This window comes from Podarcis bocagei (genome assembly GCF_964188305.1).
Source record: "Podarcis bocagei genome assembly, chromosome: 7".
Classification (NCBI taxonomy): Eukaryota; Metazoa; Chordata; class Lepidosauria; order Squamata; family Lacertidae; genus Podarcis; species Podarcis bocagei.
This window is the reverse complement of record NC_138132.1, coordinates 86,684,447-86,712,360: the sequence shown is the minus strand read 5'-3', so window position 1 is coordinate 86,712,360 and position 27,914 is coordinate 86,684,447. Positions and strand designations below refer to the sequence as shown.

The 27,914-nt window shown below is 44.2% G+C and overlaps 1 protein-coding gene and 1 long non-coding RNA gene across 2 annotated transcripts in view; one reads left to right on the top strand and one right to left on the bottom strand.

Annotated features, from left to right (window-relative positions):
• Positions 1-27,914, top strand: part of LOC308592091 — a 302,880-nt gene that overhangs the window by 238,242 nt on the left and 36,724 nt on the right. The window lies entirely within an intron of this gene.
• On the bottom strand, positions 1,827-20,955 carry PPTC7 (protein phosphatase targeting COQ7). Its single transcript, XM_081203775.1, has 6 exons — positions 20,568-20,955; positions 9,944-10,123; positions 7,090-7,288; positions 5,507-5,630; positions 3,443-3,572; positions 1,827-2,119 (listed from the first exon to the last, which is right to left on the bottom strand). Exons 1-6 carry the CDS (start codon positions 20,767-20,769, stop codon positions 2,061-2,063), a joined length of 894 nt encoding a protein of 297 aa, XP_081059901.1. The 5' UTR covers positions 20,770-20,955; the 3' UTR covers positions 1,827-2,060.

Here is a 27,914-nt window from a genome sequence, read left to right as displayed (position 1 = left end):
CACATTTGTTTAATTGATGGGTCATCCTTTGTAGTTGCAGAAAGGCAGGAAGAGGAAATATGAAGCAGGGAAACTGTCCTGCTCTATGGAGGCACCAAGTCAGGGCCAAGGCCAAAAGGAAGGGCAAGTGGGTGAGGCCAGTCAATCACTAATCAGGGCTTGTTCTGATAAACAATAGCAAACACTGGTAATTAAAAATGCAAAGGAAGTCCAAATGAAAGGATAACTGCTCCTCTAGCAAAGCAGGAAAGAAGTCTGGAACTACAGCATTAATACATTCCTTCTAGTTGAATATTGACAGTTATAACTTGTTCAGCTAAAGTAGCATAAGGGATTGAAATGATTTGTGCAAAGTTATTTGCCACATTTCTGAATTATAGCACTATGATTTTCTTTATTTCATTTTATTCCACCCTGTATCCATGCTGGGGGAGGGGAATCATTTTGTTAAGTTGTTAAGGCATTTTGACAAAAAAGAAGAATGTTTTAAGAAAAATCAAGATGCCAATTTCACAAAAAGTAATTTAAACAGCTTCCAAATGATTCTGCCCATTCTCATGGTAAATGAAATGCCTGTTAAAAGTAGGATGCATTGAAATAGTGACATGTACATGGTACATGTCACATAATTATAAATAAAAGCTTAACGTAATTATGCAAATATACAGTACAACCACAAAAAAATATTTTAAACAGGCTGAGGTAACCTCAATCTTACAGTTTTAACACAACAAACCTGGCAGTAAAAAAACCCTTTCATCTTAAAAAGGTTGCTTTACTGGCCAAGTTCAGAATCTAAACATCCACATTACCCAACTGCTATATAAAACATGGCTTTTCATTTCTAAGTACTTTTCTACTAGCAAAAAAGTTATGAAAAACTGACCAATATATATCTTTATAGCGATTGGTTTTTACATGAGCTTAAAAAAGGAGGGAGGAGATTGCAGCTACTGAAGAATAAACTAGATCGAGTGGATGTAAATGAAAGGAAATGCTATATTGCAAAATGGCTATTAGATACCTGTAAACATCATTAAAGGTCATTCTGGAAATCCTGTACACCAAGCTACTAAAATGTAAATGTTGCTCATTCAGCGTTTTGCATGTGTGCAACTTCAATTGCTGTGGGAGCACAAGCAGAAGTACATACATTGAAACACCATCAAATTCCTCAAACCCAAAAGAGAAGACTGTCCACTAATGCCTCTATCATTCCTAGCTACCTATGGCCTACAAAGCAAGATCAGATGATTCGTGCTCAGGCAGCATGCCATTCCAAACTCTCAACACCCTGGCTTCTTCAGACTTTTCTCTAAAAGAAAGATCCAGCCAGCACAGGGCTCCTTGCAAATAAATGATATGCCAAATTTCCATCTGCATGATAACAGGCACCTTCACACATACACACACACACTCTCTCTCTCTCATAGACACACAATACTGTTCATGAACTAATCTTGTATTTCAAATTAGTAACAGACAAAACTCCTGCGCTAAACCATATATATCTTGAGGCTCACTGCACTTGGAAGCCTCCAGAGAATTTGTATCGACACGAGTCTCAACTATCGTTTTTAACAAACTATGCTAGTTACAGAATGATTTGTGACCTCTCAAATTTAAAATGGGCTTTTTATCTAACAAAACAATTTTGTTTGTCCTCATGGAGGTTTTCTATCAGTGTCAAACTGCACATCTAGTTCTGAATTATGAATAGCCAATTCTACTTATTTCTTTCAGAGCCACAATCATGATTCATAACCATAATCACACACACCCTCCCCACTATGAAGTAATTACTACTAAAGTTTGAAAAGACAAGCTTCAAGTATTGAAATTCTTCATTTCTTGCTGGCAGATGCACCCTAGTGTACTCCAGTAGTGGTTCATGACAGAGACCTCGACTGCATTTTAAAACAGGCAATGGACGTAACATGTAAGAGCCACTGAGATCAGCTGCAGATAAAGGCATCCTGCCAGCAGGAAACAGTCCGTGTGAAGTAGGGAACGGCAGGAAACACTCAAGTCAGTTGTCAAAAGCTAATGCTGTCAGCCAGTCAGTCTGTATATTCAGCTACTATTGAAAGGAGGACCGTGATGTCATCTGGTTTTCCACCTGCAAAGCAAGACATTTACATAGTTTCACTGGAAGAAATTGGCCAAGAAACTGGGGAAAGTGGGCACCCTTGCCTGGTTCCCTTCTCAATTCTAATTTCCTCTGAAACCACATTATTTACAATAATTTTAGCTTTTTGTTCTAGATAGATCGCTTTGATACCATTTAAAAAATCCTGACCTATCCCCATGCTCTCTAAATAATGTAACATAAAACTCCAAGAAACACTGTCAAAGGCTTTCTCTGCATCAATAATCATTAACATTGATTTACAGCTCTTCCTTGCTTCTAACTTTTCCAAAATGTCCACAACATTTCTAATGTTGTCTTTCATATGTCTTCCAGGCAGAAATCCTGGAATATACCGTATTTTTTGCACCATAACACTCACTTTTTTCCTCCTAGAAAGTAAGGGGAAATGTCTGTGCGTGTTATGGAGGAAATGCCTACGGGTGGCATGCCTATGGATTTTCCTCCTCTAAAAACTACGTGCGTGTTATGGTCGGGTGCGTGTTATAGAGCGAAAAATACGGTACTCAGATAAAACCTTTAGCCCGTCGGCCAATATATTTGCAAAAATTTTATAATCCACATTGAGTAGGGAGATTGGTCTGTAGTTTTTAATGTTGGATCTATCCTGACCCTGTTTAGGAATCAGAGTAATATAAGCTTGCTTCCAGGTTTCAAAGAAACTGCCATTAAAAGTAGGTCACGAAGCAGAGCAGAGGGCAAGCACTTTCCAGCAAACCCAACACATACGTCTGGCAGACATAGAATCATAGAGATTCATCTAGTCCAATCCCCTGCAATGCAGGAATCTCAACTAAAGCATCCACGTCAGGTGGCCATCTAACCTCTGCTTTAAAACCTCCAACGAAGGAGAGTTGACCACCTTCCATATTCCAGATACACTTAGTACCATAAGTTAAGAGCCACGAGTTCCAACAGGTGCCCTGTTGCTATCCAGGGAAATCTAAAAGCTGATGCTCTAAATAGAAATGTTTGTGCTTGCCTTCGACATACTTCACTGAATCGTGCCGGAAAATTTAAAAACCTTTTCCCCCCTGGACTCTAATATAGCTGGCTTATATGCAGTAGTTATGGAAAATAATCAGGTTTGTTAAGTATGCAAAGTGGCTTGCATGATGAAAAAGTCAGCAGCAAACCTGGGAACAGGTCATCTCACTCTTTGTAAACCACCACCCCAATTACTAGCCAGTCTCTCATTCTAGTACAAAGTCTTCTTGCCAGTTCAGAATTTAGAACAAATGCTAGCCTGCAGAGTCACTGTTAAGCTTCCCACGAGAAAATGGTAAAACTTACCTCTTACATTCAATCCATTATCACAAGCATACTGTGCAAAGGGAGACATGTAATTTGGGTCATACGCCAGTTCATGAGCTTGCTCGGCAATACTTCTTGCTGTCTGTTGTATGCTTTCGTAATTTGAATTCTGAATCAATTGCATGAGAGACAGAATAATGTTATTTTTTTACCAAGGTTACACATTTCATATGCCACAAATAAGTGTACGTGATAGAATAATATTGTTTACTCCCTTATTCCAACTTACATATTAACAGTGGCTAACCCAAAAGGATCTGTTTTGAGTTAAAGACGAATATATTTAAGTATGCCATGTATGGAAATACATCTTCCTACTCTCCACAGCAGCACAAGTTTTGGGAAGCTGCACTTGACTTAAAGAGCATATCTGAAGCCCTCTGCTTTCAGTATTTGAGGGTGCTGGTATCTGGGGGCTGGCTGGAAATCACAGCTTGCCCTTGGCTTCAACTCATCTAACTTTTACTCAGTTTTATCTGACTCCTTACTGCATAGGCAAACACCAAGAAATAGCTAAACTGTGGGGGAGACGGGACCAAAACCAAACAGCAGAATTCAAGATTGATTAATAATTTCTTCCCAAATTTGCTTTCCTCAGTCTTAATTCCTTTGAAATGCTGAGCTTAATAAGAGAAAGCCATCACTGACGATTTCAACAGAAGTTGCAGTTCTGACTCCATAGGGATTAATGCTGGGAACCCTATCTGCAGGGCATAGTACAGCAGCCAAATTTAAGGTTGCCTGTGGGTGGCACTCAATACCACATGAACCCACACATCCACAAGGCCAATAGAATGTTATCTCCGGCAAATGCATTCCTAACCCTTCCTATAAGCCCGGGAGGACTTAGATAAGCAAAGAAAGCCACTACAAATGGAACTGTATTTTGGGAAAGGAGGGAGAGAAAGAAACAACCTCCCTTGGAGACCCATTTGGCATAGCCTGTCTTCCTTAGCAGACATGGCCAATGGAGACAACCGAACTCAAACCAGGCTGGGTTCAAACAGGCCCTTTGGGGTGCTGGGAGAGTGTGGCTGACAAGGAGAAGCCTCCTCTACCTCATCAGTCTAACTCAACTAAGGAGATTTCCCCTTTACAGTGGTACCTCGGGTTACAAACTTAATGCGTTCCAGAGGTCCATTCTTAACCTGAAACGCGCTTTTGCTAATGGACTTTCCTGCTGCCGCTGCACCGTCAGCGCATGATTTCCATTCTCATCCCGTAGCAAATTTTGTAACCCGAGGTGTTTGTAACCTGAGGTACCGTTGTACTCCAATTTCAAATGAGTCATTTTTAGCAACTACTTTTAGAAGATTTTGGGAGTGTCTGGGAAGTTACAATATTAAAACATTTTCAGGAATCAAGCTTTCTGAAACATATCCTTTCTGGTTAACTGAAATTGCAAAAAGTGGGGAGCACCTTCTAAATAGCCTCCATTTTTTCCTGCTCTCCATCTCTCTTCCCCACTCTCTCCCCAATCCAGATAAAAATATCTGGAGTTGAAGCTCTGGGGCCAGCAGGAGGCTGGAGGACCTATGGGAAAGTGGTGGCTGTGTCAGTTCCCCTGTGTCAGTTCCGCTGCGCCTCTCTTCGAGGCTTCCTCTGCTCCCGCTGACGTCCTCTTAAGGCTCCAGGGAGGGTCTCATCATGAGCCACGAGGGCTCTCCTGCTCTCTCACCATTTCCATGTTTAAATTAAATGATTTAATTATTTCCCAGTGTCATGCATATACACGATCACGCATAAGTGCAGGACATTGTATTTAACTCTCATGCATTCAAAATTCAGCTTATTGGAGGGGCACTCTGATAATCAGAGTTCCACCATCATCAGAAAGACAGCCAGTCTGTTTCATTTCCTACATAAATGGTGTAGCCAGGGGCAGATCTGCTACACAACTAATGAAGCTTAAGCTTCAGGGCCTCTAATCTTGGAGGGGCCCCAGAAGCAACTTTAGGTCAAGTAGACTAACATAATATCCAAATAGTTACATGAACTCGTCTCTTTTTAAGCATTTCACCCAACTCTGTGCACACTGCTTACCTTTAGCTTCTTAAGTTCCTGTAGGATCATGTAGTCAGGCATGTTGTCAAAAAGCCCATCTGTGGCTGTCAGAATGATGTCTCCTAGCTGGACATCAAACGTAGTACTGTCTGCAGCATCTGGGCTGTGAAAACAATGATCACAAATAGCTACATATATTTGAATGGCTCCCAGGTCAGAGTTTAGTTTAATCTGTAAAATGGGGAGAACACTACATTCAGCTTACCTGACATAGCTATTGTGATAATGTTTAAGCAGTAGTGGGGCAACCCTATTTATCTGGCTTTGCTTTCTTAAATCACGATTACACAAACTTTCATTTCACGAGCAAAGAATTTGCACTGCTGAACAAGCTGCTCATTAGACACAACAGACTGGGACTCTCGTGACAGACAGGTTGAAGAGGTAAAAGGAACCTTACACAGCAGAGCAGCATGAGATAGATCCCATGATCTCTCCCCTACACTAGTATTTTTGAGTGACTCCTGCTTTGACCTGTGCACTTGCTGTGCAGTGCTGGTGGGAAGGGAGTAATCTTGCTTCAACTCCTTTGCTAAGGTACCCTTTTAAAGCTGCTCGTTCCCATTGAACAGAATGTGCCTTTCCAACACTCCCATCGTGGACCTTGGTGTTCTGCCAAATGGGAGTTTTGCTCATTTTGATTGGGCACAGCACACGGCTGGAAGCTTTTAACCGTACTGAAATACAAGCTGCAGTCACATGCTTCCCTCTCTGTTCTTCAAGCATTTGCTACCTCACTGCCAGAGTATGCAAAATTAGCAGATTCCCAATCCAAATCCCAAGAGTGAGAAGGAGGTCCCCGAAATGAACAGGACAGCATGACAGCATTTGCATGCTGGGCGAACACAGAGCTATTTTGGACACAAGTGAATGCACTCAGCAGGACAAGGCTTTTTCCACATCTCCATTCGAATCCTGCTGCAAGTGCAGAGCAGCCACAAAGAACGAACTTTTAGCACCCATTCCAGGAATTCAACTTGGAAGAGCAGCTTGATTCACTCTTAAGCCAAATTCACTCTTATAGCCAAAAAGATATTTCCAACGGCAAGACATAAAACAGTAGTATTCCTTGGCAAACAAGTCAGGAGGAGGGAAATTTTAAAATGTGGCATTTGAGGCCCTGGCAAATGTGGCCACGCATGAAAGTCAAACTGAAGCAGGGATCTGGAGGCATAAAAGGAACCTAACACCACACCCTACCCATCTTTATGCCAAAGCTCTGTTTTGTAAAGTGGAGTTTTGTAACATGCAACTATCAGAGATGAGGAATACTCCATACATAACCCTTGCACAGCCTCATGCAAGGAGGACACCTTTGCTTCTTATAACCACTGTAATGAGTGAAGCCAGGCTAGTGAGAGAAAAGCCCCTTTAGGGCAACCATAAAACCCCTGAGCAGAAAAAGAATATCTCCCATCCTTCTCCTTTGTCTGGAAAAAGGGAGTTACACATTCTGGGACATGGGGTATGAACACAGCTTCCCCTCACAATTCACTGGGGATGCACCCAACATAATCATTTTAGGGAATTTAGATCTGACCACTCACACTTAAAAATCTCACCTGTCCCTGAAGACGACCCCTTCAGCTTCAGGTGGTGCTATTGACAGCTGGAACGGAGTGTTGAAGTAGTGCTGTTGTTCATCAGATCGGTGTACTACCTCTCCACCTCTGACTACCAAAAAGCCTGAGTCCCCCAAGTTTGCTGTATGTAAACGATGACTTGTCCGATCCAGAACTACAATGCAAGCTGTGCTGCTCCCTGGAAATAAAATTAAATATTTTTTAGATAACGACATATAAATGCAGCTGCTTTTACTTTAAGTGGGGTCCACTGACTGCAGTGTTTGGTCCAGCAAGGACAAGAACTTGAAAGAGATAAAATACAGTGGTACCTCGCAAGACGAATGCCTCGCAAGACGAAAAACTCGCAAGATGAAAGAGTTTTTCGTTTTTTGAGTTGCTTCGCAAGACGAATTTCCCTATGGGCTTGCTTTGCAAGACGAAAACGTCTTGCAAGTTTGTTTCCTTTTTCTTAAAACCGCTTGAAGAGGTGCAGTTGCGACTTGACCGTGCTTCGCAAGACGAAAAATTCGCAAGACGAAAAAACTTGCAGAACGAATTAATTTCGTCTTGCGAGGCACCACTGTACATGGAAATGAGCTGAACAGAATTTCTATTGTTTTCCAACTACTGCGAGAAGCTATTTCTAATTAGCAGAAACAGACTTCCAGTGCTGTTCTCTTGGTAAGTCAACACAACTCTTCTTAAAGGTAGCACATCAGACCTCTAAAAGCAATGCCACCATTATTCTGAAACCTAATAAGCAGCTATTTGGATTCTTACCCACTCTAAGCACTTTCTTCATCCAAGATTTGTGGAGGTAGACATGTAACATGCATTCATTTCAACAGAGCCCCCAAAGAAGTGCTGAGAAGGTTGGACAGCAGTTAGCAGCACTAGGCAAACATGTACTCTACTACCTCATCACTGGTCCATTGAATACATGTGAGCAACTGACACATTGGCTCTTATATTGGCATTCCTAACAAGGAATGCTTAACAAAGCATTCAAGATAAGGGGGAAATTTACAGCAGTTAAAAGAAGGAAGAAAATCTAGAAGTGTTGGATAAGGAGTCAAGCTGGTCAGAAATGCACTGCAACTAGAAATTCAAGTGCCAAACATGGAGCTCATGTGCTCTTGTGAACTGAGAAGGTCAAGATGAATGGGACAGGCACTCACAGCACGAGGCCACCTTGGCAACATTCAGTTAAGTCAGGACTTTTCCACAAAACTAGTCATGATGTAAGTTGAAACTGGAGCTCATTTAAGCAGTTCCAGCAACGTCTGAACTGAAGGGAAAATGCTGCAGCCAATGCCTGTTCTTTAGGTGTGTAATGAAAAAGAGATGTCTCTTCCTGAGCTCAGCAGATGCTAGCTAAATATAGCTTACATACTTACAGAGACCTCTTGGCAGAGCAGCTGAGGTCAGGTGAGAAGCATGTGCGGTGCGAAAAGTAACTTGCACTTAGTGTGCTAAAGGTTGTCCGTTTCCATTAGCGTGGCTGGTTCTCAACACAGCAAAATCCTGCTCCTTCAAGACCCCCAACATCACTCCCTCTAACACCAAACTCACCCCCTTAAGTGCTCACAGGGCTGTGGGTGAAATGGGACTATTGAGGAACAAGAAAGAGGTGTCAGCATGCTATAGGGATCTTCCAAGCTACACAGAAGTACAAATAATCTTTAGGAGAAACTACCTATGGGGCAACAGCCCCCCCCAAAAAAAAACCCTGCTGAATGAGGACTGGGTATGCTCAGCGATCACAGTGTCTTGGGGGGTGAGAGTGGAGAGTGGGGTCAACGGGTTATCTGGAAGACCTGGCTGATTGGCTGGCAGGAACAGTGAACTGGCACATTCCACACTGCAATGTTCTGTTGCGAGACCCACTTGCTTTCATGAGTTCAAGAGAGTGGCATGAACGTAAAATTTAAACAGCAATTTCATTTTTAAACTTATATATTTTAAAAAACATTTATAGACCGCAATCTCAAAAAATAGTATCAAAGCAGCTGAAAATAAAATAAAATAGAATAAAAACATGAAAAGTTAAAAATAGACATAAATTAACCATTGTGAAAAGATGTATTCTTAATTGCCTCCTTAAGCCTGGAGAAATAGAAAAGATTTCAGCAGGTGTTTAAAGTTAAAGCACATAGTGCAAATACCCATCAATAGACTTCTCCTAAACTGACACCCAGCTGGAATGTATTCCCAGTGGGGAAGTTAAATCTGAAACCAATAATGGCAACTCCATATTGCTTTTAGACAACCAAAAATAAAAGGTAGGAGCAACAAAGTACAAGTGATGTACAAAAAGAAGGGCTCAGATTTAAAGGAGAAGCAAACTGAAAGCGTTTGCAGTTTATTTTCCTAAATAAACATATATCTGCCTGCATCAGCAACCAGTTCTGAAAGAGCAGGAATGTCATTGAAGTGTTTTTGTTTGCTTGCTTATTTAATGTGGTACCAAACCAGGGTCGCTTCCCCTTTGTGGCCAAAAGCCACCTTTTATTTTGGAAGCATTTGTTGGAAGACGGCATGTGTCAATTCGTGAGAGTCTTACAAGACGGCTTGCCTCGGCCAGGGGTACCCAATGTGATGCCCTCCACTTGTTCTTGTACTACCACTCTCATAAACCCTGAGAATTCGATATGCTGGCTGGGGCTGATGGAAGCTGTAGTCCAGTAACATCTGGAGGGTCACTGGTTCCCCACTCCTGGGGAGTTCCTGTCAGGAGGTGATAACTGAAGAACTTCCCAGCTTAATTACTGGACAGCACTATAGGTATGGCTGGCTAAGAATAAACCCCAGTGGACTGATGTGAGAAAGAGGAGAGACCGTTTATGCTTACCATGCAAAGGTACTTTGTTATGCAGCATCTCACAGTAGCTCGTGGTGAGAATCCCCACAGGATTGCTTGGTATAAACTGTCCTTCCTTGACCAAGCGTTCACAAGTGCGCATGAGAGTCCCTGAGAACTGAGAAGGGTCAACACCATAGTCCCGCCAGCCTCCAACACCATCTGCAACCCCTAAAAAAGAATATATATACACATATTATGAATACATTCCTCAGCATTAATGAAGATGAAATTTACATTAAACATGCAAAGCTGGTGAGGTTTAATTAAATATTCTCCATATCTGCTAATATTTCTAAAGAAGACTTTCTAAACTAATCACTTTCCTAATTCAATATGCCATGCAGAAAGCACAGAGGTATATAATCACTTCTGATTGCTGAAAGCCCAAAATAAGGGCTTATTATGCAACTAGCTTAAGACAGACAGGGGAGGGGGAAGTTATGCAGAAGTCAACAGGACCAAGGACAGTCACCTTTACTTCCTTTCTGGTATTATTCAGGAGTCGTTTCTTCATCTCCAAATGGGCCCACATTCTCATGTGAAGCAGCACCCTAGATTTGCATAACGGAACTGTAATACTGGCAGTTTTAACCAAAAGTGATTGTGTCCCTTTGGATGCATTAAGAAGCTCAGGGCATAGATATGATTACCTCTGAACAGAATCAATTATGAGCTGGTGGTCACCTATATTTCTTGAAGATGAGCACCTCAACTCATCTTAACCAGTTTCAGCACCAAAATGTAAGCAAAAAGGAAAAGAACGGGTTAGACAGGCTAACTGTGAGCTGCTGCAGTGATAGTTTTAGTCATGAATTCACACGCGCATTTCAACTTCAGCTGATTTTGAGCTTGAGGAGATGCTAACTTTATTTGAGATATCAAACAGCCACGTAACCATGAACATACGAGGGAGAGCAGAATGGTGCATTTCTACACATCTACCAGGAGAAAGTGGTCAGCTGATAAGCTAGTACAGCTATAGGCTCCCGGAATGGTTGGATAGTGTGGAGCCCATTTCTCTCAAACATTGTTATCTAACACCATCAGGCATCAAGAATGGCCCTTTGCTGAAAACTTTCTGCAGCAGTTCTGCAGTTGCAGAAGGGCTTGAAGGGTAAAGTAATAAGAGGCAAAGTCGTTTAGCAAAAGCAAACTCCTGAGAATTTTGCCATGGTCAAATATGAGTAAGAAATATTTTCAGGGGTATTGCCGAGTATCTACAGCCTCTACACACACACAGAGCATCTCTAATAACATTCAACTTATTTGGTTCAGAAACTCTCTTCAGCCTACTAGTGTCAACATTTGGTATTTTATGGAATGCATGAAGCTCATGTTAAATGATTCAGGATGCAGTGTGAGTCACTGTCTCAACTATCAGGGAGTGAGTCAAAGGAAGATAAATCTGCTAAACAAAATCACAGAATTGCAGGATTGGAGGGGCCCCCGAGGGTCACCTAGTCCAACCCCTGCAATGCAGCAATCTTTTTACCCAACGTGTGGTATGAACCTATGACTCTGAGATTAAGAGTCTCATGCTCTACCTACTGGGCTATCTCTGCTCCCCAAGGCTGCATGCCTCTATCCTAGAATTGAAAACACATAAATAAAAATGTGCTAATCTGTAAAATGTCCTTCACTTAGGATGCCAGCTGAACTGGAGATGGAGGGTTTACAGCTGACCTTGGCATGAACTATGTAATCTGTCGGCATGTTACCGCCAGACTCTGAACAGACTATCAGCATTAATCAGATTTCTCCCCAAAATAGTCCATAACCTTTTAGAACCATTTTTTAAGGATTTGTATATTTTAAAAAACACACACCCAAACAATGCAACACCAGAAGGGAAGCATTATGACCATCCCCCTCTTGTAACACCACAAGTAGTACAAAGCACAACTTGGATACCATAACCCTGAATACCAAAGAACACCCTTCCATTCTTCTTTAGGAAATGCACATGAATCCTCTAAACCAGTGTTTCCCAACCTTTTTTGGGCAAAGGCACACTTGTTTGATGAAAAAAATCTCGAGGCACACCACCATTACAGCCCCGTGACGTCAGCGCGCAGCGTCACGCCGGGAGGGACGCACGAAAGTGTAAGTTTCAATTTTTTTTCCTCCCCCTTGCCCGGGAACCTCCAAGCTTTGGGGGTGGGGGGGAGGAGGCAGCAAAGCGAGGCAGGAAGGAGAGCGCGGCTTGGCTGGGTGAGCTTTGGCAGGGGCAGGGAATGAGAGCCGCGAGGCGGGCGCTGCGGACGGAGGCGCTGCCCGCCGAGCTCGCAGGCAGCCAGGCAGGCAGACGGCGAGAGCCCCGCGCTGGCCGGCCTCTCCTCGCCACCGCTGCCGCCCCGCCTCTCGCCGCCCAACTCGCCCGCCTCCCTCCAGGCAACATCTCGCGGCACACCAGGCAACATCTCGCGGCACACTAGTGTGCCGCGGAACAGTGGTTGGGAAACACTGCTCTAAACCAGTGGTTCCCAATTAGCAAAGTATTGGCAATGACTGTTTGGAGCCATGCACGACCACGCGTGTGCACTTTGCTGCACACCCGGAAGTGGTAGAAAAAGGGGGCGAAATGGCGGGCTTATATGTGCTCCATCATTGTGCACACATGACCTGGAACGCAACCCCCGCAGAAATCAGGGGTTGCCTATACTACACCCTCTTTTTAAAAAACAAGCCATGGCCCCTCTGCTTTTGAAAATGTTGGTATCTCTATGGTAGTTTTTATGTGAATGGTGCCACAGACTTCCTGGGTCAGTTATGAAGGCCTCCTGGAGTCCACAGACCACCATTTGGGAACCTCTGCTCTAAACAATATGTTAAAAGTGAATATTAGATTAACCATTTGATTTCTCTATCAGTGGTTTAAAAAATCACAGTCCTCATCTGATTGATTGATTTGGGGTGGGGATCAGGAATTTTCTTACATGCCTACATTAGGTATGAAAGGGTCATTTGACAGAAGGTGGGCAAGTTCATTGCAGGTCTTGCAGCTTAAACACAATGGGATGCCTTTGTGGTACCTGATTGGTGCCTTACCTGACTGGCGAGGCATACAAGAAGCAGAACCACACAACTACAAGTAAATTGAAAGTGTGCCTGTGCATAAGCCTCTGGAGACTGCAATCGTGCCAGCACATTAGCTAAAGAAAACATATTTAAGCAACCTTGTGTGTATGCCTTGCGGTTGCCTCATCAACTTCCCCTTCCTCTAAATGCTGCTTAACATTTGATCAGTCTTCCCACAACGTCTGGACAAGCACCCTAGAATTCCATCACCCCCAGATTCCTCAGTTCTGAAACCCAGCAAGTCACTCTCAGGATCAACAGTCAGAAAGTGTTGAACAGCGTATTCTGCAGAGACAGTCAGCTGGGAGACCAGGAATCCCAACCTGCACTCTTAACAGATCACCAACTCAGCCACAACACACTGTAAAAGAAGTGCCTTCATGCATGTACAAAAGGGCAACTCCTACTTCCCCAACTGTTCAAGTCTTCTATAACTTCCCATGTTCAAGGTCAACCCTGAGGCCTGTACTTTGTTACATTGGAAATATTAAGTTATGTTGCTGTAATTTTGCTTGTTTACCTTATGATAAAATTGTTCAGTTGTTTATTGGTCTTGTTTATATGATTTTGTAATGTTTGTATATTATTTTTAATAATAATAATATTTTTCTCCTGTTTCCTTTTATTAATTTGGTTCCTGCTCTGGGATTGAGGACATTCAATGAAAAGCATTGTAACTAATTAATTAATACAATAAAGTTCTCTTTGGATATCATAGAAAAGAGACTTACATCTGTTCCTGTTTTCAGAACTGGGCATCAAAGGGGATTTGGGGGTTGGGTAGGGCCAAAATGTTTAGTTTACAGTTAAATATCAATTTAAAACACTTTTGATCAACTAAATGATTCACCTGATTTAAAAATTAAAGACCTGCTTCATGGTTAACTGTTAAGTATAAAACCTACAGAGGGCAAACTCCATCTTAAAAGAGGCATTCCAGTTCCTTCTCTCTTATGTAGGAAAGAACATGTCTTATCAAAGATTATGCCTGTGCATCTAAAAACAAAGCAAATTATGTCAGAACTCTTCATTTTACACTTAGGCAAATTCAGTCCATTAATCAACTAAGATTTCTGTAATTGGGCAACAGACCTAGCTTTAGTCACTGTGTTGAAATCACCAGCAGTAGCATCATTTCATCAGAACTAACCAAGGACAGTTCCACAGGAACAGTGTCCGTATAAATTCCCTGGCTGTATGGTGTATCAATATATTTCCCCTCTTGCACTAAAAAACTAGTTTGATTAAAAACTAATGGAAACTCATGGCCATAAAAAAATTCTCAAGTATCTGAAGCATGGGATTTAAAGACTGAACATGGCTGGATAAGTTAACCCTATTTATTTCATAAAATCTATACACCATTTGATGGTAAAAAAGAGAAAGAAATCCCTCAAAGAAGTTTACAAAATTTAGTTTATTTGTATATCACTGAACAAACTAAATTAACCTTTGTTTCTGTTACCACAACTCTTAACCACTCTGATTCTCTGCTTCCTTGGTGAGGGCAGAAAGACATCCTCTCATCAGCATTGCTAAGCAGTACAGTTACACAGTTCTTCCAACTACGGTATATGGAGGACAGTCCCCAGAGTTACTGCCTGGTTACATGCTGTGCATGCATCACTTACAGATACTCAAGGCAGGCAAGCACAAAATCAAATGGTAGTTGATGAGGTAGCAGTGAACTTCTTTGTAGGCTATAGGGGAGGGCAGGTGCATGCTGTGCTGGCAGCAAGCAGGGCATTTCTGGTACAACCACTTATTCAAACTCCAGAGGATCAGATCCAAGTTTTACTTTCCCACTTGCACAAACTATTCTAAAAGATGCAGTTTTATTTTGGCCAATAACAAACCACACCTTTGGCCAAAAACAGTTATAAGCAGGCAGTTACAAGCATTCCTTCACCTGTCAGTGATCAGAGACCAAAACACCTGTGTGCTGCCCTCCACACCAACTAAAGACATTTGCTTGTAAGTGTTAAATCTTAAGATACTAGAAAACCTGGCCATGCCAAAAGCATTTTTTACTAAAAATGCAAGTAATATTGCAAAATGCCCACTGCCTGCATTCTTCCCTCCTGAAGTGGCCACCTTGGGACATTCTGCATTAGTTCCTTGTGTGTGCCTTTCTTTCTACCCATCCAGCATTCTCAGAGCAGAATAATTATGCAACAGCATGGTTCAAATGAGATCCCTGGATGCAAGTCTCTTTTTATGCTAACAAAATAATCCCTTAGCTCATCACTTACCATTTTCACAGACTGTCCTTCAGCCTAAACTGGGCTTACACTGGTGAATATTTTTTCCCACTAAGCAGAGTTGTTTTGATTATGCTTTGGAGGAGCTGTCTTTCCAAGGAGGAGATTTGAGTTATAAGAAGAATTAAGAGTGATACATACTTTGAGGTGGGATGAAATTAATAAGAACCTCAGCCTCATTCATACTGAGAGACTGACAGAACAATTTCAATCCCTGTTTTGGATGGGGCAGGGGAGCTCTGCTGGCGAGCAACATCCCAATGCACAAGCCTAAAAGGTGGGTGGGTGGAAGTTACTGCTAGCAGTATCCCTGCCAGCAACAGTCAAAACAGTATGTTGTGGGGGTGCAGCTGGGCAGACAGGATCAGCTGACCCTCCTGCCATCCACAAGATGGCAAAGGCCACTTTAAGGGCTGATGCAGCAAAACTGCATTTTCCCCACCCCCGCCTTTCCAGTGCAAGGAGCCAGGCTGTGGATGCAGCAGTGGCTCTCTCTCTGCCAGGAGCTTGGAATGCTCCTGAGCCTGCAGTCCTATACTCAGTTACTTGGGAGTAAGCACCATTTAGTTTAACGAGGCTTACTTCTGAGTAGCTATGACTGCAAACTTGACTACAAGATAGAACAAGCTTTTTCCCCCTGCTCCGGAGAGTACCGTATTTTTCGCTCTATAAGACGCACCAGACCATAAGACGCACCTAGTTTTTGGAGGAGGAAAACAAGAAAAAACATATTCTGAATCTCAGAAGCTAGAACAGCAAGAGGGATCGCTGCACAGTGAAAGCAGCAATCCCTCTTGCTGTTCTGGCTTCTGGGATAGCTGCGCAGCCTGCATTCGCTCCATAAGACGCACACACATTTCCCCTTACTTTTTAGGAGGGAAAAAGTGAGTCTTATAGAGCAAAAAATACGGTAGTTACAAGAAAGGAGATTCCGACCAAACATCAGGAAGCCCTTTCTGATGGCAAGAGCAGTTTGATAGGGGAACACAATCCCACAAGAGGTGGTGGACTCCATCTTGGTGTCACGGACTGGCTGGATGCTGAGGAGTGGTGGGAAGTACAGGCTGGGGAAACCCAAAGGGTATCCCCAGGGAAAGAAGGCTCAGTGACAGGGAAGTGGTGGTGGGACAACAATGAGTGGACAGAGGGAGAAGGAGGTGCAGACTGGGAGGAGGAAGAGGAAGCAGAAGAGGTAACAGGCCCTCCCACTGAAGCCAGCTACCCTCCCCCTTATCTCCTAGAATATGCAGAGAAATGAAACATGCAGGGCAGAGATTGGTTGTGTCTAGTTTGCAACTGCTTGGGAAAGGCCCTGGAAAAAGGAGCCTTAGAAAGTGATGGGAAGATGGAGGCCTGTAGTCCTCACAGCTGCCTTATTGGGGCAAGACTTAGTGGTCAGTTGCTGGGATCACTAGGCCTGTGCTGTTTTGAATCCTTTGAATAAAGAGTTAACTTCAATAACAGTGTCTTTTATTGCTGACCTACGCTTGGAGATTTTTAAGCAGAGGTTGGCGGACCACCTGCCATGTATGATCTAGTTGAGATTCCTGTATTGTGTGGGATTGGGCTACATGATCCTAACTCTACAATTCTATGATTCCATGATCTTCCAAGAAATATTTGAAATGTCTTTGATTTCATATTTATCTATTGCTTTTCAACAGTACTGTTTTGGTGCTTATTAAAATGATTAAAAGGTTTGGAATGCCATCTCTCATAAAACGCCCAGCCTAGGATTTGTCAACAGTGTAAGAGCCAAAAAGGAAAACCCAAGCAGTGTGTGCCTGTCTGTACGCTGTTAACTCTGGCCAAATTGCACAGAAACCCAGGACCTGGTGTTCTGACAAAACTGCAAGTCTCTAGTTTCAGTATTTTATTTTTTAAAAAACCCACACATTTTCCTTGTGGCTGCAGAAAACAGCTGGGAAGCACAGGCATCTACAGAAAGCTTCCCGTGATCCTCGGTTCAATCTCCCAAGCCCTTTCCTCACTCTAGCAATGTACTCCTTATGAAGTATCTATGACAATCTAATTGAAGAATAAACAATCCAAATTATCCCCATATATGTAAACATGCTTGATGCATTCTCAGTGTGGCTTTTGCTTCATTGTAAACTGCTGTCGACTAATATGCCAAACAAGGTGCTAAGGAAAGGAATAAGGAGGATCCTTCAACTTCTGCAACAAAATCACGTTTCATGCTCTTTTTACGTAAGCCTTCCAGAGTTAAAATTTTCATCACCACAGACCCTGATCTCTCCTGAATTCCTATGGAGGATCTTTTACAATAACTGCCATGAAAGGAAAGCTAGCAAACCAGTTACAGGTGAAAGGCCAGAACATGTACAATCACCAACAGCTGGCACCAAACCTTCTCACTTCAGGCAGCCAAGGCACTGGTATCTGCAGGAAGTTGCCATGTAGCTCCAGAACATATTAGCGTTTATAAAGATAGCGTATTGTAAGCGTTCAAAGCCCTTCTTCACAACTTCTCTATTAATGTAGGAATTTCAGCAGTCAACAGCTGACAACCTCTTCCCTTTTACAAGAAAGGCCATTATTACCTTTCCCACAATGCAGGAGAGTGCCTGAAGCTGGGCAAATATTTTGCCTTAATCCACTTGCTAAGATAGTACAATAGGTGAGTTTTGAACTGAGGGCTTCCTGGCTCACAGCTGACACAGTGCAGTACTATGAATGCCTTTCTTTGAATTAAGCCCCCTTGATTGCAACAGTGCACAGGACAGCAGCAGTAACCACTGAGCTGCAAAGGATGTGACTATAGGTCATAATAGCTCCAGTATCAGATGCAGTATGTCTCTGAATACCAACTGCTGGGAATTGTAAGCAGAAAGAGACAGGTCTTTGGTCTGATTCAGCAGGGCTGCTCTTCAGATCTAGTAATTGCACAACAGAAAAAGGCCATGTGTAGGGGTGTGTTTTTTTTAACTGTGCTCAAACAGGGACTTGGAAGTTGGGCAGATTCCAAGTGCTCTTGCAATTTTTTTTCCACTGGATGGGAGCAGCTCATGTGGCTACTCCACACCCACACCCAGCCCACAAAGACTCTCAAAACTGAAGGCAGAGATCTTCTTGGCATGCTTATATCCGCGAATGAGTAATATATAAAGCTAATCTGGACTGAATGAAAAGTGAAACACATTTAAAACTCATTCTTTGGCTAAAGACATTCTACACCGTTATTTATATAAAAAAATCTAATTGTGCCAAGCTCTTCTGCATTTTATTTTATAGGTTGTATAAAATTATTTATGATAATCCAGAACAGTTAAGCTGCATAAGTGTCTGAAGACATTTGAAATTTAGAACAAAAGGTGAGGCAGAGCACAGGACACCAAGCAGAGAAAAGCTAACATGGTTACCAAACATGCAGGGAAAGAAGGGCAAAATATCCAATTATATAGCCTAATAAAAGTAACTTTTAAAAAAAAAAATTAAATGGAGAACTAAGAACAAAAAGAGAATTTTATTTCATCCACTGTGGATTGGGCTAAGGAACCAATAGAAAAATGACAGCAAGAGGTTAATCTTTGTCACCAGCAAGCCTGAGTTCACCTATAGCTCCTTCTCCAGGAAAGAGCCTGGAACCTGTGTATTTTCATGGGCCAGAAGAGAGCGCACAGAGAGTGCACACAAAAACACAAACACACACAAAAATGTGTGGTGGATTTCAACTGTAAGCTGCTTTAGGAGTCAGTCTTAACTGACTGAAGAGGGCATAAACACCTAAATCAAAATTAAGAGGGGGGGGGGGTTAGAACAGTCATCCAAAGAATACTAAGCCACAAAAATCACTTTCTGAAGAATTAGGAAAAAATTACAATGGAGAGAACTACATATGACACACTGAACTCTTTGGAGGAAAAGTGGGATATAAATGTAATACATAAAATAAAATCTGCTTGCTGTAACGGTAATAAAGTACAGGAAACAAAGTATTTAAAAAGGATTTAATCCCTGCATCACTTCAGTGACACTACAAGGCTGCTTACATAGGACTACTGCAACATAATGACATAACATCATCAAACCCTGCCATACAATTCACTGTAATACAACCAAAATAAGGGCCAGAGGAAAAAATGCCCAGCTATACTACTAAAGAGCAATGCAGAACCAAGGAGACTCCAATCAGTCTTTCATTTGATAGAAATCCATCACTCACTCCCTTTTCCACTAATAGTGCAAGAAATTCTATTGACAGAAAGGAAGAACTCTACTGACCTTCCCTTCAACATGGATCATATGCTAGATAAGATACTTGAACAGCCAAACTGCATTGTGGGTTATGGCCTAAGAACAAAGATGAACTGCGCTGCATGACCAAGGTTGATATATTTTTCTTTGTCCTCCATATCCAGAACTACAGCACGGGCATCTGACAAGATTCTTTTAAATGTACTATTCAAAACATTGTTTCAAAGCCAACATTTTTTTTTAAAAAAAATCACTCATTACAATAGACATGAAGCTACCATGGCAACACCAAGTTTCACTAACATAATATGTTTAGATACAAGAGCAATCTTCAACTCTAAATAAACCATACACCAAGGAGTGTTTAGCAATCTACATTCATGTTGCTGCTGCTCAGCAAGCAAAAGGGCATTTGAGAAGCCACATGCCCCACAAAGGGCCTGCACTCAGGAGGTTTCCCCCCTTTGCTCCTGTGACATCTGACACAGCACAGCTGCACTGCACTGAAGATCTGCAGGGAGCTCTGAAACCACAGGAAAGTAGGTGTGGGGAGTGAAGCTTGACATCTGAAACCGCTTTCAATGTCACTTTGCTTTTCACCTGACAAGGACACAAGGTGCGCTAAAGGCAGGAAGTGTTTGCTCCCAACAGCTTGTTTCATTTGCAGGGTTAGAAGGGGGGGGGGAGGGACACCCTAAGAGTTTAAGTTCAAGCTATTTAAAAAGATGGGGAAACCTAAAATGCTTTTTTTAAAAACGTGGCAGCCACCTTGGAACTGCAGGGGAGCTATTAGGGACAGGTCCTGATGAGCAAAGCAACACACCAACCCACACAGGAACCTAGACTTGGCAAGATCAGTTCTGGAGCCCCCCACAATCACGGAATCTACTTCACTGTCTCCCTGGCACACTTTGCTCTCAGACAGCAGCCTGCAGATATGCAATTATAAGGCCTTTTCAAATACTACCTAGGGGTGCTATTTTAGAACATTCAAACATGAGGAGGAAGACAGGCAAGTCAGACAAACACAAAGACCAGCCTCAGACATCACTCACCTAGAACATCTGCAGATCGGTGCCGGGCCACAAAGCAGGCGTCATCCCCGTAGCACATGCCTTTCTTCAAGATGCCTTTGCGGAAGTCCTTGCCAAAGCCACAGCTGGCAGTCACCAGGCTGTAATCTCGAGAGTCTGTTTGAGAAAGGCCACCTAGGACTGCCCGGGCTACCAGTCTGCCATAGGAGAGGACTGAGAACATGGTGTGGGGAGGACAGCAGCAGCCCGCCTGCAACGAGGGAAACCGTGGGCAGATGTGCCACCGGAGCCAACGTAGTCCGCTCTGAACTAGGGCCACCCCAAGACCCAGGGTTCCCAGTGGGGACCCCTCCAAAAGTGGGGGGCCCTTGTTTGAACTCTTCTCTAACAAAAGGTTATTTCCAAGATTATATATTTATGTGTGTGTATAGATAGATATTGATATAGATATATAGATGTTCTATACCTATATTCAGTCTCCTGGAGACTTCCTTATCCACCACTTTTACCCACCCTCTCCAAAAAGAAAACTCGGCTCTTAGGTCTCTCTCTCTGCCTCTCTCTAGAAGGGGCCTCTATACTAACTACATTACATATCCTTCCCACCCAAATGAGAGATAAAAGACAGAAGCAATGCCTTAGGTTTCAAGACGGCTCTAGGCTGAGGCAGGTTTTTCCTTCCTGTGAGCACGCTTAGCTCCCCGTGACCTGCGTTCCTCCTAAACGGGACCCCTTCTCCCCCTGGTGCACATTTCCCAAGGCCCTCCAAGTGCGTCAAAGTTCACCGGAGGGAGTTCCAGCTCCTCCTCGGAATAAGGCCCTAGCCTGAAGGCCACGGGTCAAGGACCCCACCCCCTGCCCCTCCTCCTCCCCCCCACGAGGCTCGCTTCAGATCTACAATAAAAAACGGGGGGAGTCAGCCCCCCACTGAAAGGAGCCCCTCTTCAGAGCGAGGGTTCACAGCCCAGAATGGGGCTCTGAGGTGGGGGCGCTCAGCCCCCCCCGAAAAGAGACGGCTTCGACTCCCGCCAATTTCTCCTCAGTTAAGTGCTTCCCTTCCGACGACGGAGGGGGCTCCTCCTCGAGGCCCCCCTGAGGGAGGGGGGTGCCCGGCGCCCCTCAGAGCGACGACCCCCGTTCCCAGCCCCTCTTTCTCTTCAGGAGGCGCCTCTCAGCTGCGCCCAAAAATGACAGAAAGAAGCGCCGGCCTACCCTCCCGGGAGGGCCCTGAACCCCCACAGGCTGGGGCTGAGGCGCCTGGGCGCGAGGCGGCCCCTGAGGTCGGGGGCTGGGCTCTGCCCACAGCCGCTCTTGGCCTCCCTTCTCCTCCTTCCTCCGTCTCCCCTTGCCCTTCTCTTTCTCCTCGTCCTCCTCGTCCTTTCCCCCTTCACAGCCGGCGGCGTGTCTCCCGCGTCCGGCAGCCGGGCTCTCCATCTGCCATCTTCCGCCCCGTGGCGTGCTTCGGGCCCGCGTTCCGCCGCCGGCTCCTCAAGGAGACAGAAAGGGAGGGAGACGCGCGAGGTCAGCCCCGCCTCTTCGCCGGCGAGGGGAAAGAGAGGCGGGGCGGAGTGGGGGAAACCCCTCTGAGCTCCCTCACATCCGGGCCTCCGGCGCCAGCCCAGCCCCGCGATTGGCTGCGCGGCTTGCCCTCATTTGCATAGCCCGCCCCTCTCTCCGTTCGCCGCTCGTGAAGGTCAGCTGCGCGCAAGTGCGCTTGCGCGGGAGGGAGGGGGGACGGACGTTGTGGCGTCCTACCGTTCGGAGCCTGGACTGCGACTCCCGGCATGCAGCGCGCTCCCCAAGGCGGTTGTTCTGCTGCTCTTTGGCCGGCCCGGGCGAGCGCGGCATTGCCGGGAATTGTAGTTCTTGGCCCTACAAGACCATGTGGACTCTTTCTAGATAGTTTCCCTTCCCGCTCCCTGACTTGTAGAAGCAAAAGGGGGCTGAGCAGCAGAGGGCCGGGTGGCAGCCCCCCCTCGGAGACAGACCCTCCCCCTGCTGGGGCCTTCACTTTTTCGTTATACGTTTCCTTTGTTTTCTAGTGAGGACTATTGTGACGCCTCTTCCCAGGTACCGCCATGCAAATCCCCGCAGATGACGCTCCTGCGAGCTTCACTGCAAGGTCACAAAAGGGCAACGGCGGCGTCACGGCGTGGAGGGAGAGGGCGTGGAGGAAGTGCTCGCAGATTCCCACACCCACAACCAGATCCCTCCTTCCTTCCCTGGACGGATTGTCCAGACACGTGAAACCCTGCAGAAGTGGGGGGGGGGGGAGCTGCCGGGGCAGGTTTAGCCCCACAGTAAAGGTTTACTCTCCCGCAAGTGTGTGTAAGATTGCAGCTGCATGAGCGCAGTCCTCTCTGCACCCGTAAACTGTAGGCCCTGTAAAGTTCAGTAGCTTAGTTAATTGAGCAATGGGGGATCATGACACTTCCGGAATAGTTCAGTCTTGTCCAAGGGCCTGGGGGAGCTGGTGGGCCAGCTTCCGCATCACCGTCACTGGGCCCAAGAAAATTTCACTGAATTTTCTCTCTCCTTTGACAATCTTTTGAATGAAGTCTAGAGTTTGTATCCAACAGAAGTTACCTTTAGTGAAATGCGTCTTTGCTTTGAGCACACCTTTCGTTGGAAGGCGTTCAGAATGAAATCTTAGGGGAGTGCATTCTTGATAGGAAACTGATTGGAGAAGCAAAGAAGCCATGCTTGCCCCTTTGTTCTCCAAGATGACATTGCCACTTTGTTCTTCAAGATGACATTGCCACTTGAGATTCAGAGAAAACGTGAGAGGAGATGTAGAAGTGAAAGAGGATGCAACTTAATGCAGATCAGTTTGACTTCAAAGTGCAGCTCAGCACAGAGATCAAAGGGACAGAGACAGTTTAGGAATCAGGAGAACTCCCACTCTATTTGTCAGCCTCATGCAGACTTCTGAGCAACCTTCAACAATTTATTTGTTCATTAATTGATGGAGAATGTTTGGGGGAGATAATGGAAGACATTATCAGCATGGTACCAGTGCAAAATACCCTTGCCTTTTCAATTGCCAACATTTTGCCTGTGACTTTCGTAGGAGCTAAAATCATGAATAATAAAGTGTCCATGGAATTAAATCTAGGTAAAACTGTACAGTGAAGGATCCTAAGCGCATGGAGGGGGGATGAGTACAGTTTTCATCTTACTTGAGATGAGTACTTTTTTTTAATCTCGCACACATACAAGCTAGTTATAGCTGCCATGAATAAACTTGTTTTGCACCAAATGTTCTATTTTAATTAAATAAAAAATGGTATAAGCTTTGGCAGAGGTTTGATCCTTCTTTGCAGAGTATTCCGCTGGCATGGCAGGTTCCATTTCTTAAACCCAAATCCCAAGGAGGAGTCCGGGGTTGTGTTCAATGTCAGGCCCCCTCCTGATTTCCCAAAGGTCTACTGTGCAGCTGCGAGGGAATCTTAAAAAATAATAATATCACTTTTCTTACTCTGCATGGCTCATTTGAGTTAAATTCCCAGCAAGACTTTGTTTTGCAATTTAAATTGATTGGGTAGAAAGGGCATGTGGACTTTGAGTGGGGAGGATTCAGCTCCCACACAGTCACCAAGGAGATGAACTTTGATCTCCTATTGGTGCCAATTTGGGACTTTTAAAGAACATTTTAGACTAGTTTGTTTTTCAAGGGAACATCACAATTTGTTTATACATTTGTCATCAGTGCATGTGGACTTTGCAGCAGAAGTGGGACAGGACCCTGCCCCTAGAAGCTTATCGTGTATATCAGGGCTGGGGCCCCTGAGACCCAGGGGCCACATGTTTCTCTCCAGGGTGCTCTATCTGACCTTTGGGGCGCTCTCTAGACACCCTCTTTCCCCAGGTCACACCCTTCGCCAGATATGCTTTGCAGTTTCCTTGAGCACTTTTGCCAAGCTGGAGTGCACTCTTGAAATTTGATAATGCTTCCTGCTTGCCTGGATAGAGAATAGAGTTGTGTGTTTGTGTTGAAACTAGACTACTTCACAGTGGTAAACTTTCCAGTTGCTGCTTTGTCCATTTCTACCTCTGGCCTCTGCCTTGCCAATGGGCAACCCCCTTGAAGATTGTTCATAGAAGAAAAGGCGACTCTCAGGATGCAAAAAAGTTAATGATCTCTGGCCTATACAATTTCTAGTGTTATGAGAGAAGGAGAAAAAAACTATTATTTTATATCCCTGAACTATGTCACCTCTTGGTCACCTTTTCTCTAAACTAAAAAGTCTCAAGATGCTGTAAGCTGTCCTTATAGGGGGAATTCCTTCATCCCCTTGATCACTGTGGGAATGGAGTTGAGAGACGACCTAACTTGGGGAGAGAACAGCAAAGACCTGGTGAAGAGAGCACAGCAGAGGTTATATTTTCTGAGAATCCTCCGGAAAAACAATCTCTCAAAGGAGCTGTTGATGCCATTCTACCATTGCACTGTGGCGAGCGTACTAACTTATGGTCTGTGTGTGTGGTTTGGGAGCTGCACGGCCAGGGAAAAAACAATGCTATCCAGGGTTGTAAAGACTGCAGAGAGAATTATTGGGTGCACTCTTCCCACCTTAGATCAAATCTATGCTGCCAGGTGCCATAAGAAAGCGGCAGAGATAGCACAGGATAGTACGCACCCCGGAAATGATCTCTTTCAGCTTCTGCCTTCTGGAAGAAGGTATAGGGTTATAAAGGCCAGGACTAGCCGCCTGAAAAACAGTTTCTACGCTAATGCAATTCTGGTTCTAAACACAGCATAAGGGGTCTCTGTAGTATAGTGTATTTTAAAATGGGGTTTTAGAGTTTTTAGGGGTTTTTGAATGTTTTATGTAGTTTTTATGTATTTTTATGTAGTTTCGTGATAGTTTTATGTAGTTTTTATGTAGTTTTATAATTTCATTGTTCTGCAAGGGACAATGACAATAAAGATATCGTATCGTATTGTATCACTGTGGTTGCCATTTCTTAGGTGCAATTATCTTGCACTCCTTTTGAAGAGTGCAAGAACCCAGAGATGCATTTTAAATAAAAGCACACATTCTACTCATGTAAAAACATGCTGGTTCCTGGACCATCTGCAGGCTGGATTGAGAAGGCAGTTGGGCCGCATCCGGCTCCCGGATCTTAGGTTGCCTACCCCTGTGTTAGACACATGATGATGTTGGCTGGGGTATCAGTAAGTGGCCAACAGTTTCAACAGAGAGAAAAGACTTGCACCATTGAAGAGCGATCCTTCTTGGGTTAGGTCAGGTGTGAGTCACACTGGCAATGGGCAGTATGAGTAATAATCAGCTCACACTGCTGTCCTCTGCCAGCTTGGGACTTCTGGAAAATATTATACTCTCACGCAAACAGAATTAACTATAAACTGGAAGTTTTGCTATTTAGATGTTATTCAAAGTCTCCTGTGAATGAACAAAACATACTCCAATGCGCCCTCTGTTGCTCAGAGACTGAAGTGGCTGAGCATTTATAATGGGGGGGGGGGGACTTGATCAGTGAGGTGGAGCAGGAAGGAAGCCATCTGCAGGGGTATAATGAATTTCTTCCATAATCATAAAAAGAAGTTTCTATACGCTCAGTATGTAGAAACTCACATTTCCTGCACACCGCCGGCATCAGACAGAGAATGATAGGATAAGTAGTAAGGGAATACCTAGCTACTTTATATGAATTCAAATCTCCAGGACCTGATGAGCTGCACCCAAGATTACTAAAGGAGTTTGTGGATGTAATCCAAGACCCTCTATCTATAATCTCTGAGAATCCTTGGAGAACAGGTGAGGTCCCTACAGATTGGAGGCAGGGAAATATTTTCCCCATCTTCAAAAAGAGGGGGAAAGACCCAGGCAACTACTAACCAGCGAGTTTTCCTGGTTCTAGGACCAGGAAAGATCCTAGAACACACAATTCAACAGTCTGTCAGCACTTAGAAAAGGATGCTTTGATTGCTAAGACCCAGCATGGGTTTCTCAAAAATATGTCATGCCAAACGGATCTCATTTCCCTTTTTGGTAGAATTATAGGCTTGGTGGACCAGAGGAATGCTGTGGACATAGTATATCTGGATTTTAGTACGGCTTTTAACAAAGCCCCCCATGATATTCTTGTGGAAAAAGCTGGTAAAATGTGGGTGGGACAGGGTAACAGGTGGATTTGTAACTGGTTGACTGACTTAAAACAAAGAGTGCTCCCTATTGGTTCCTCGTCATCCTGGGGAAAAGTGACAAGTGGGGTGCCGCTGGGCTCTGTCCCGGTCCTGTCGTTCAATGTATTTATAAAAGACTTGGATGAAGGAAGTGAGAGAGTGCACATCAACTTTGCAAATGACACCAAACGGGGAAGGGTAGTTAATGCCACAGAATACAGAATCGGGATTCAAAATGGCCTTAACATATTGGAGAACTGGGCTCAAACTGACAAAATGAATTTCAACAGGGACAGTTGTAAGGTTCTGCACTTAGGCAGGAAGAACCAGATGTACCAGTATAAGAGGGGGACACCTAGCTTGCCAGAAGTACATGTAAAAAGGATTTAAGGGTCAAGTCAACATTAATAGACCACAAGCTTAACATGAGTCAAACAGTTTGATGCAACATCACAAAAATCTAATGCTATTCTAGGCTGCATCAATGTCAAGAGAAGTAATTGTACCATTCTCTTCTGCCTTGGTCAGACAACATCTGGAATACTGTACCCAGTTCTGGGCACCAGTGTAAGGATATTGGCAAGCTGGAACAGGTGCACAGGAGGGTGACCAAGACGATCAAGGGTCTGGAAGCCAAGCCTTATTAGAATGGCTGAGGGAGCTGGGTATGTTTAGCCTTGAGAAGAGGAGAATGAGATGTAAATCATTTCCCAAAAGCTTTTTACTTTCTTACATTCCCACCACATATGATAGAAAGTACCTTCTTTTTCTTTACATTTCCAACCAGATCAGCCGAATCAACTCCAAATCAACCCTGGCGATCAATGGGGTGACAGATGTCGCAGCCAGATCGCCCTCACATCCCAGGAAGAACTTTCTGACAGTAAGAGCAGAGTGGCTGGATTGGAAAATTAAAGTTCAGTCTAACTGCATGGATTGGGGTGCTTAGGGTCAAGGTCAATGGCTGGAAGCTCTTGGGCCAAAGCTGGTCCAGTGTGTGGGATGGCATGGCCTGCTTCCGCTCTTGCAAAAGGGGAGCAAGGGGGCACTTTGAGCAATGCAACTGGCGTGCAGACTGCTGCAGATGCCGCCATCCCCTTTCAGCCTGGAAAACTCGCTGTTGGCAATTGGACCTGCAATTGGGCCTACCATTGGGCCTTATGAAGATCATGGCCACTGGGCCCATCACCTCCTGGCTAATAGAAGGGGAAGAAATG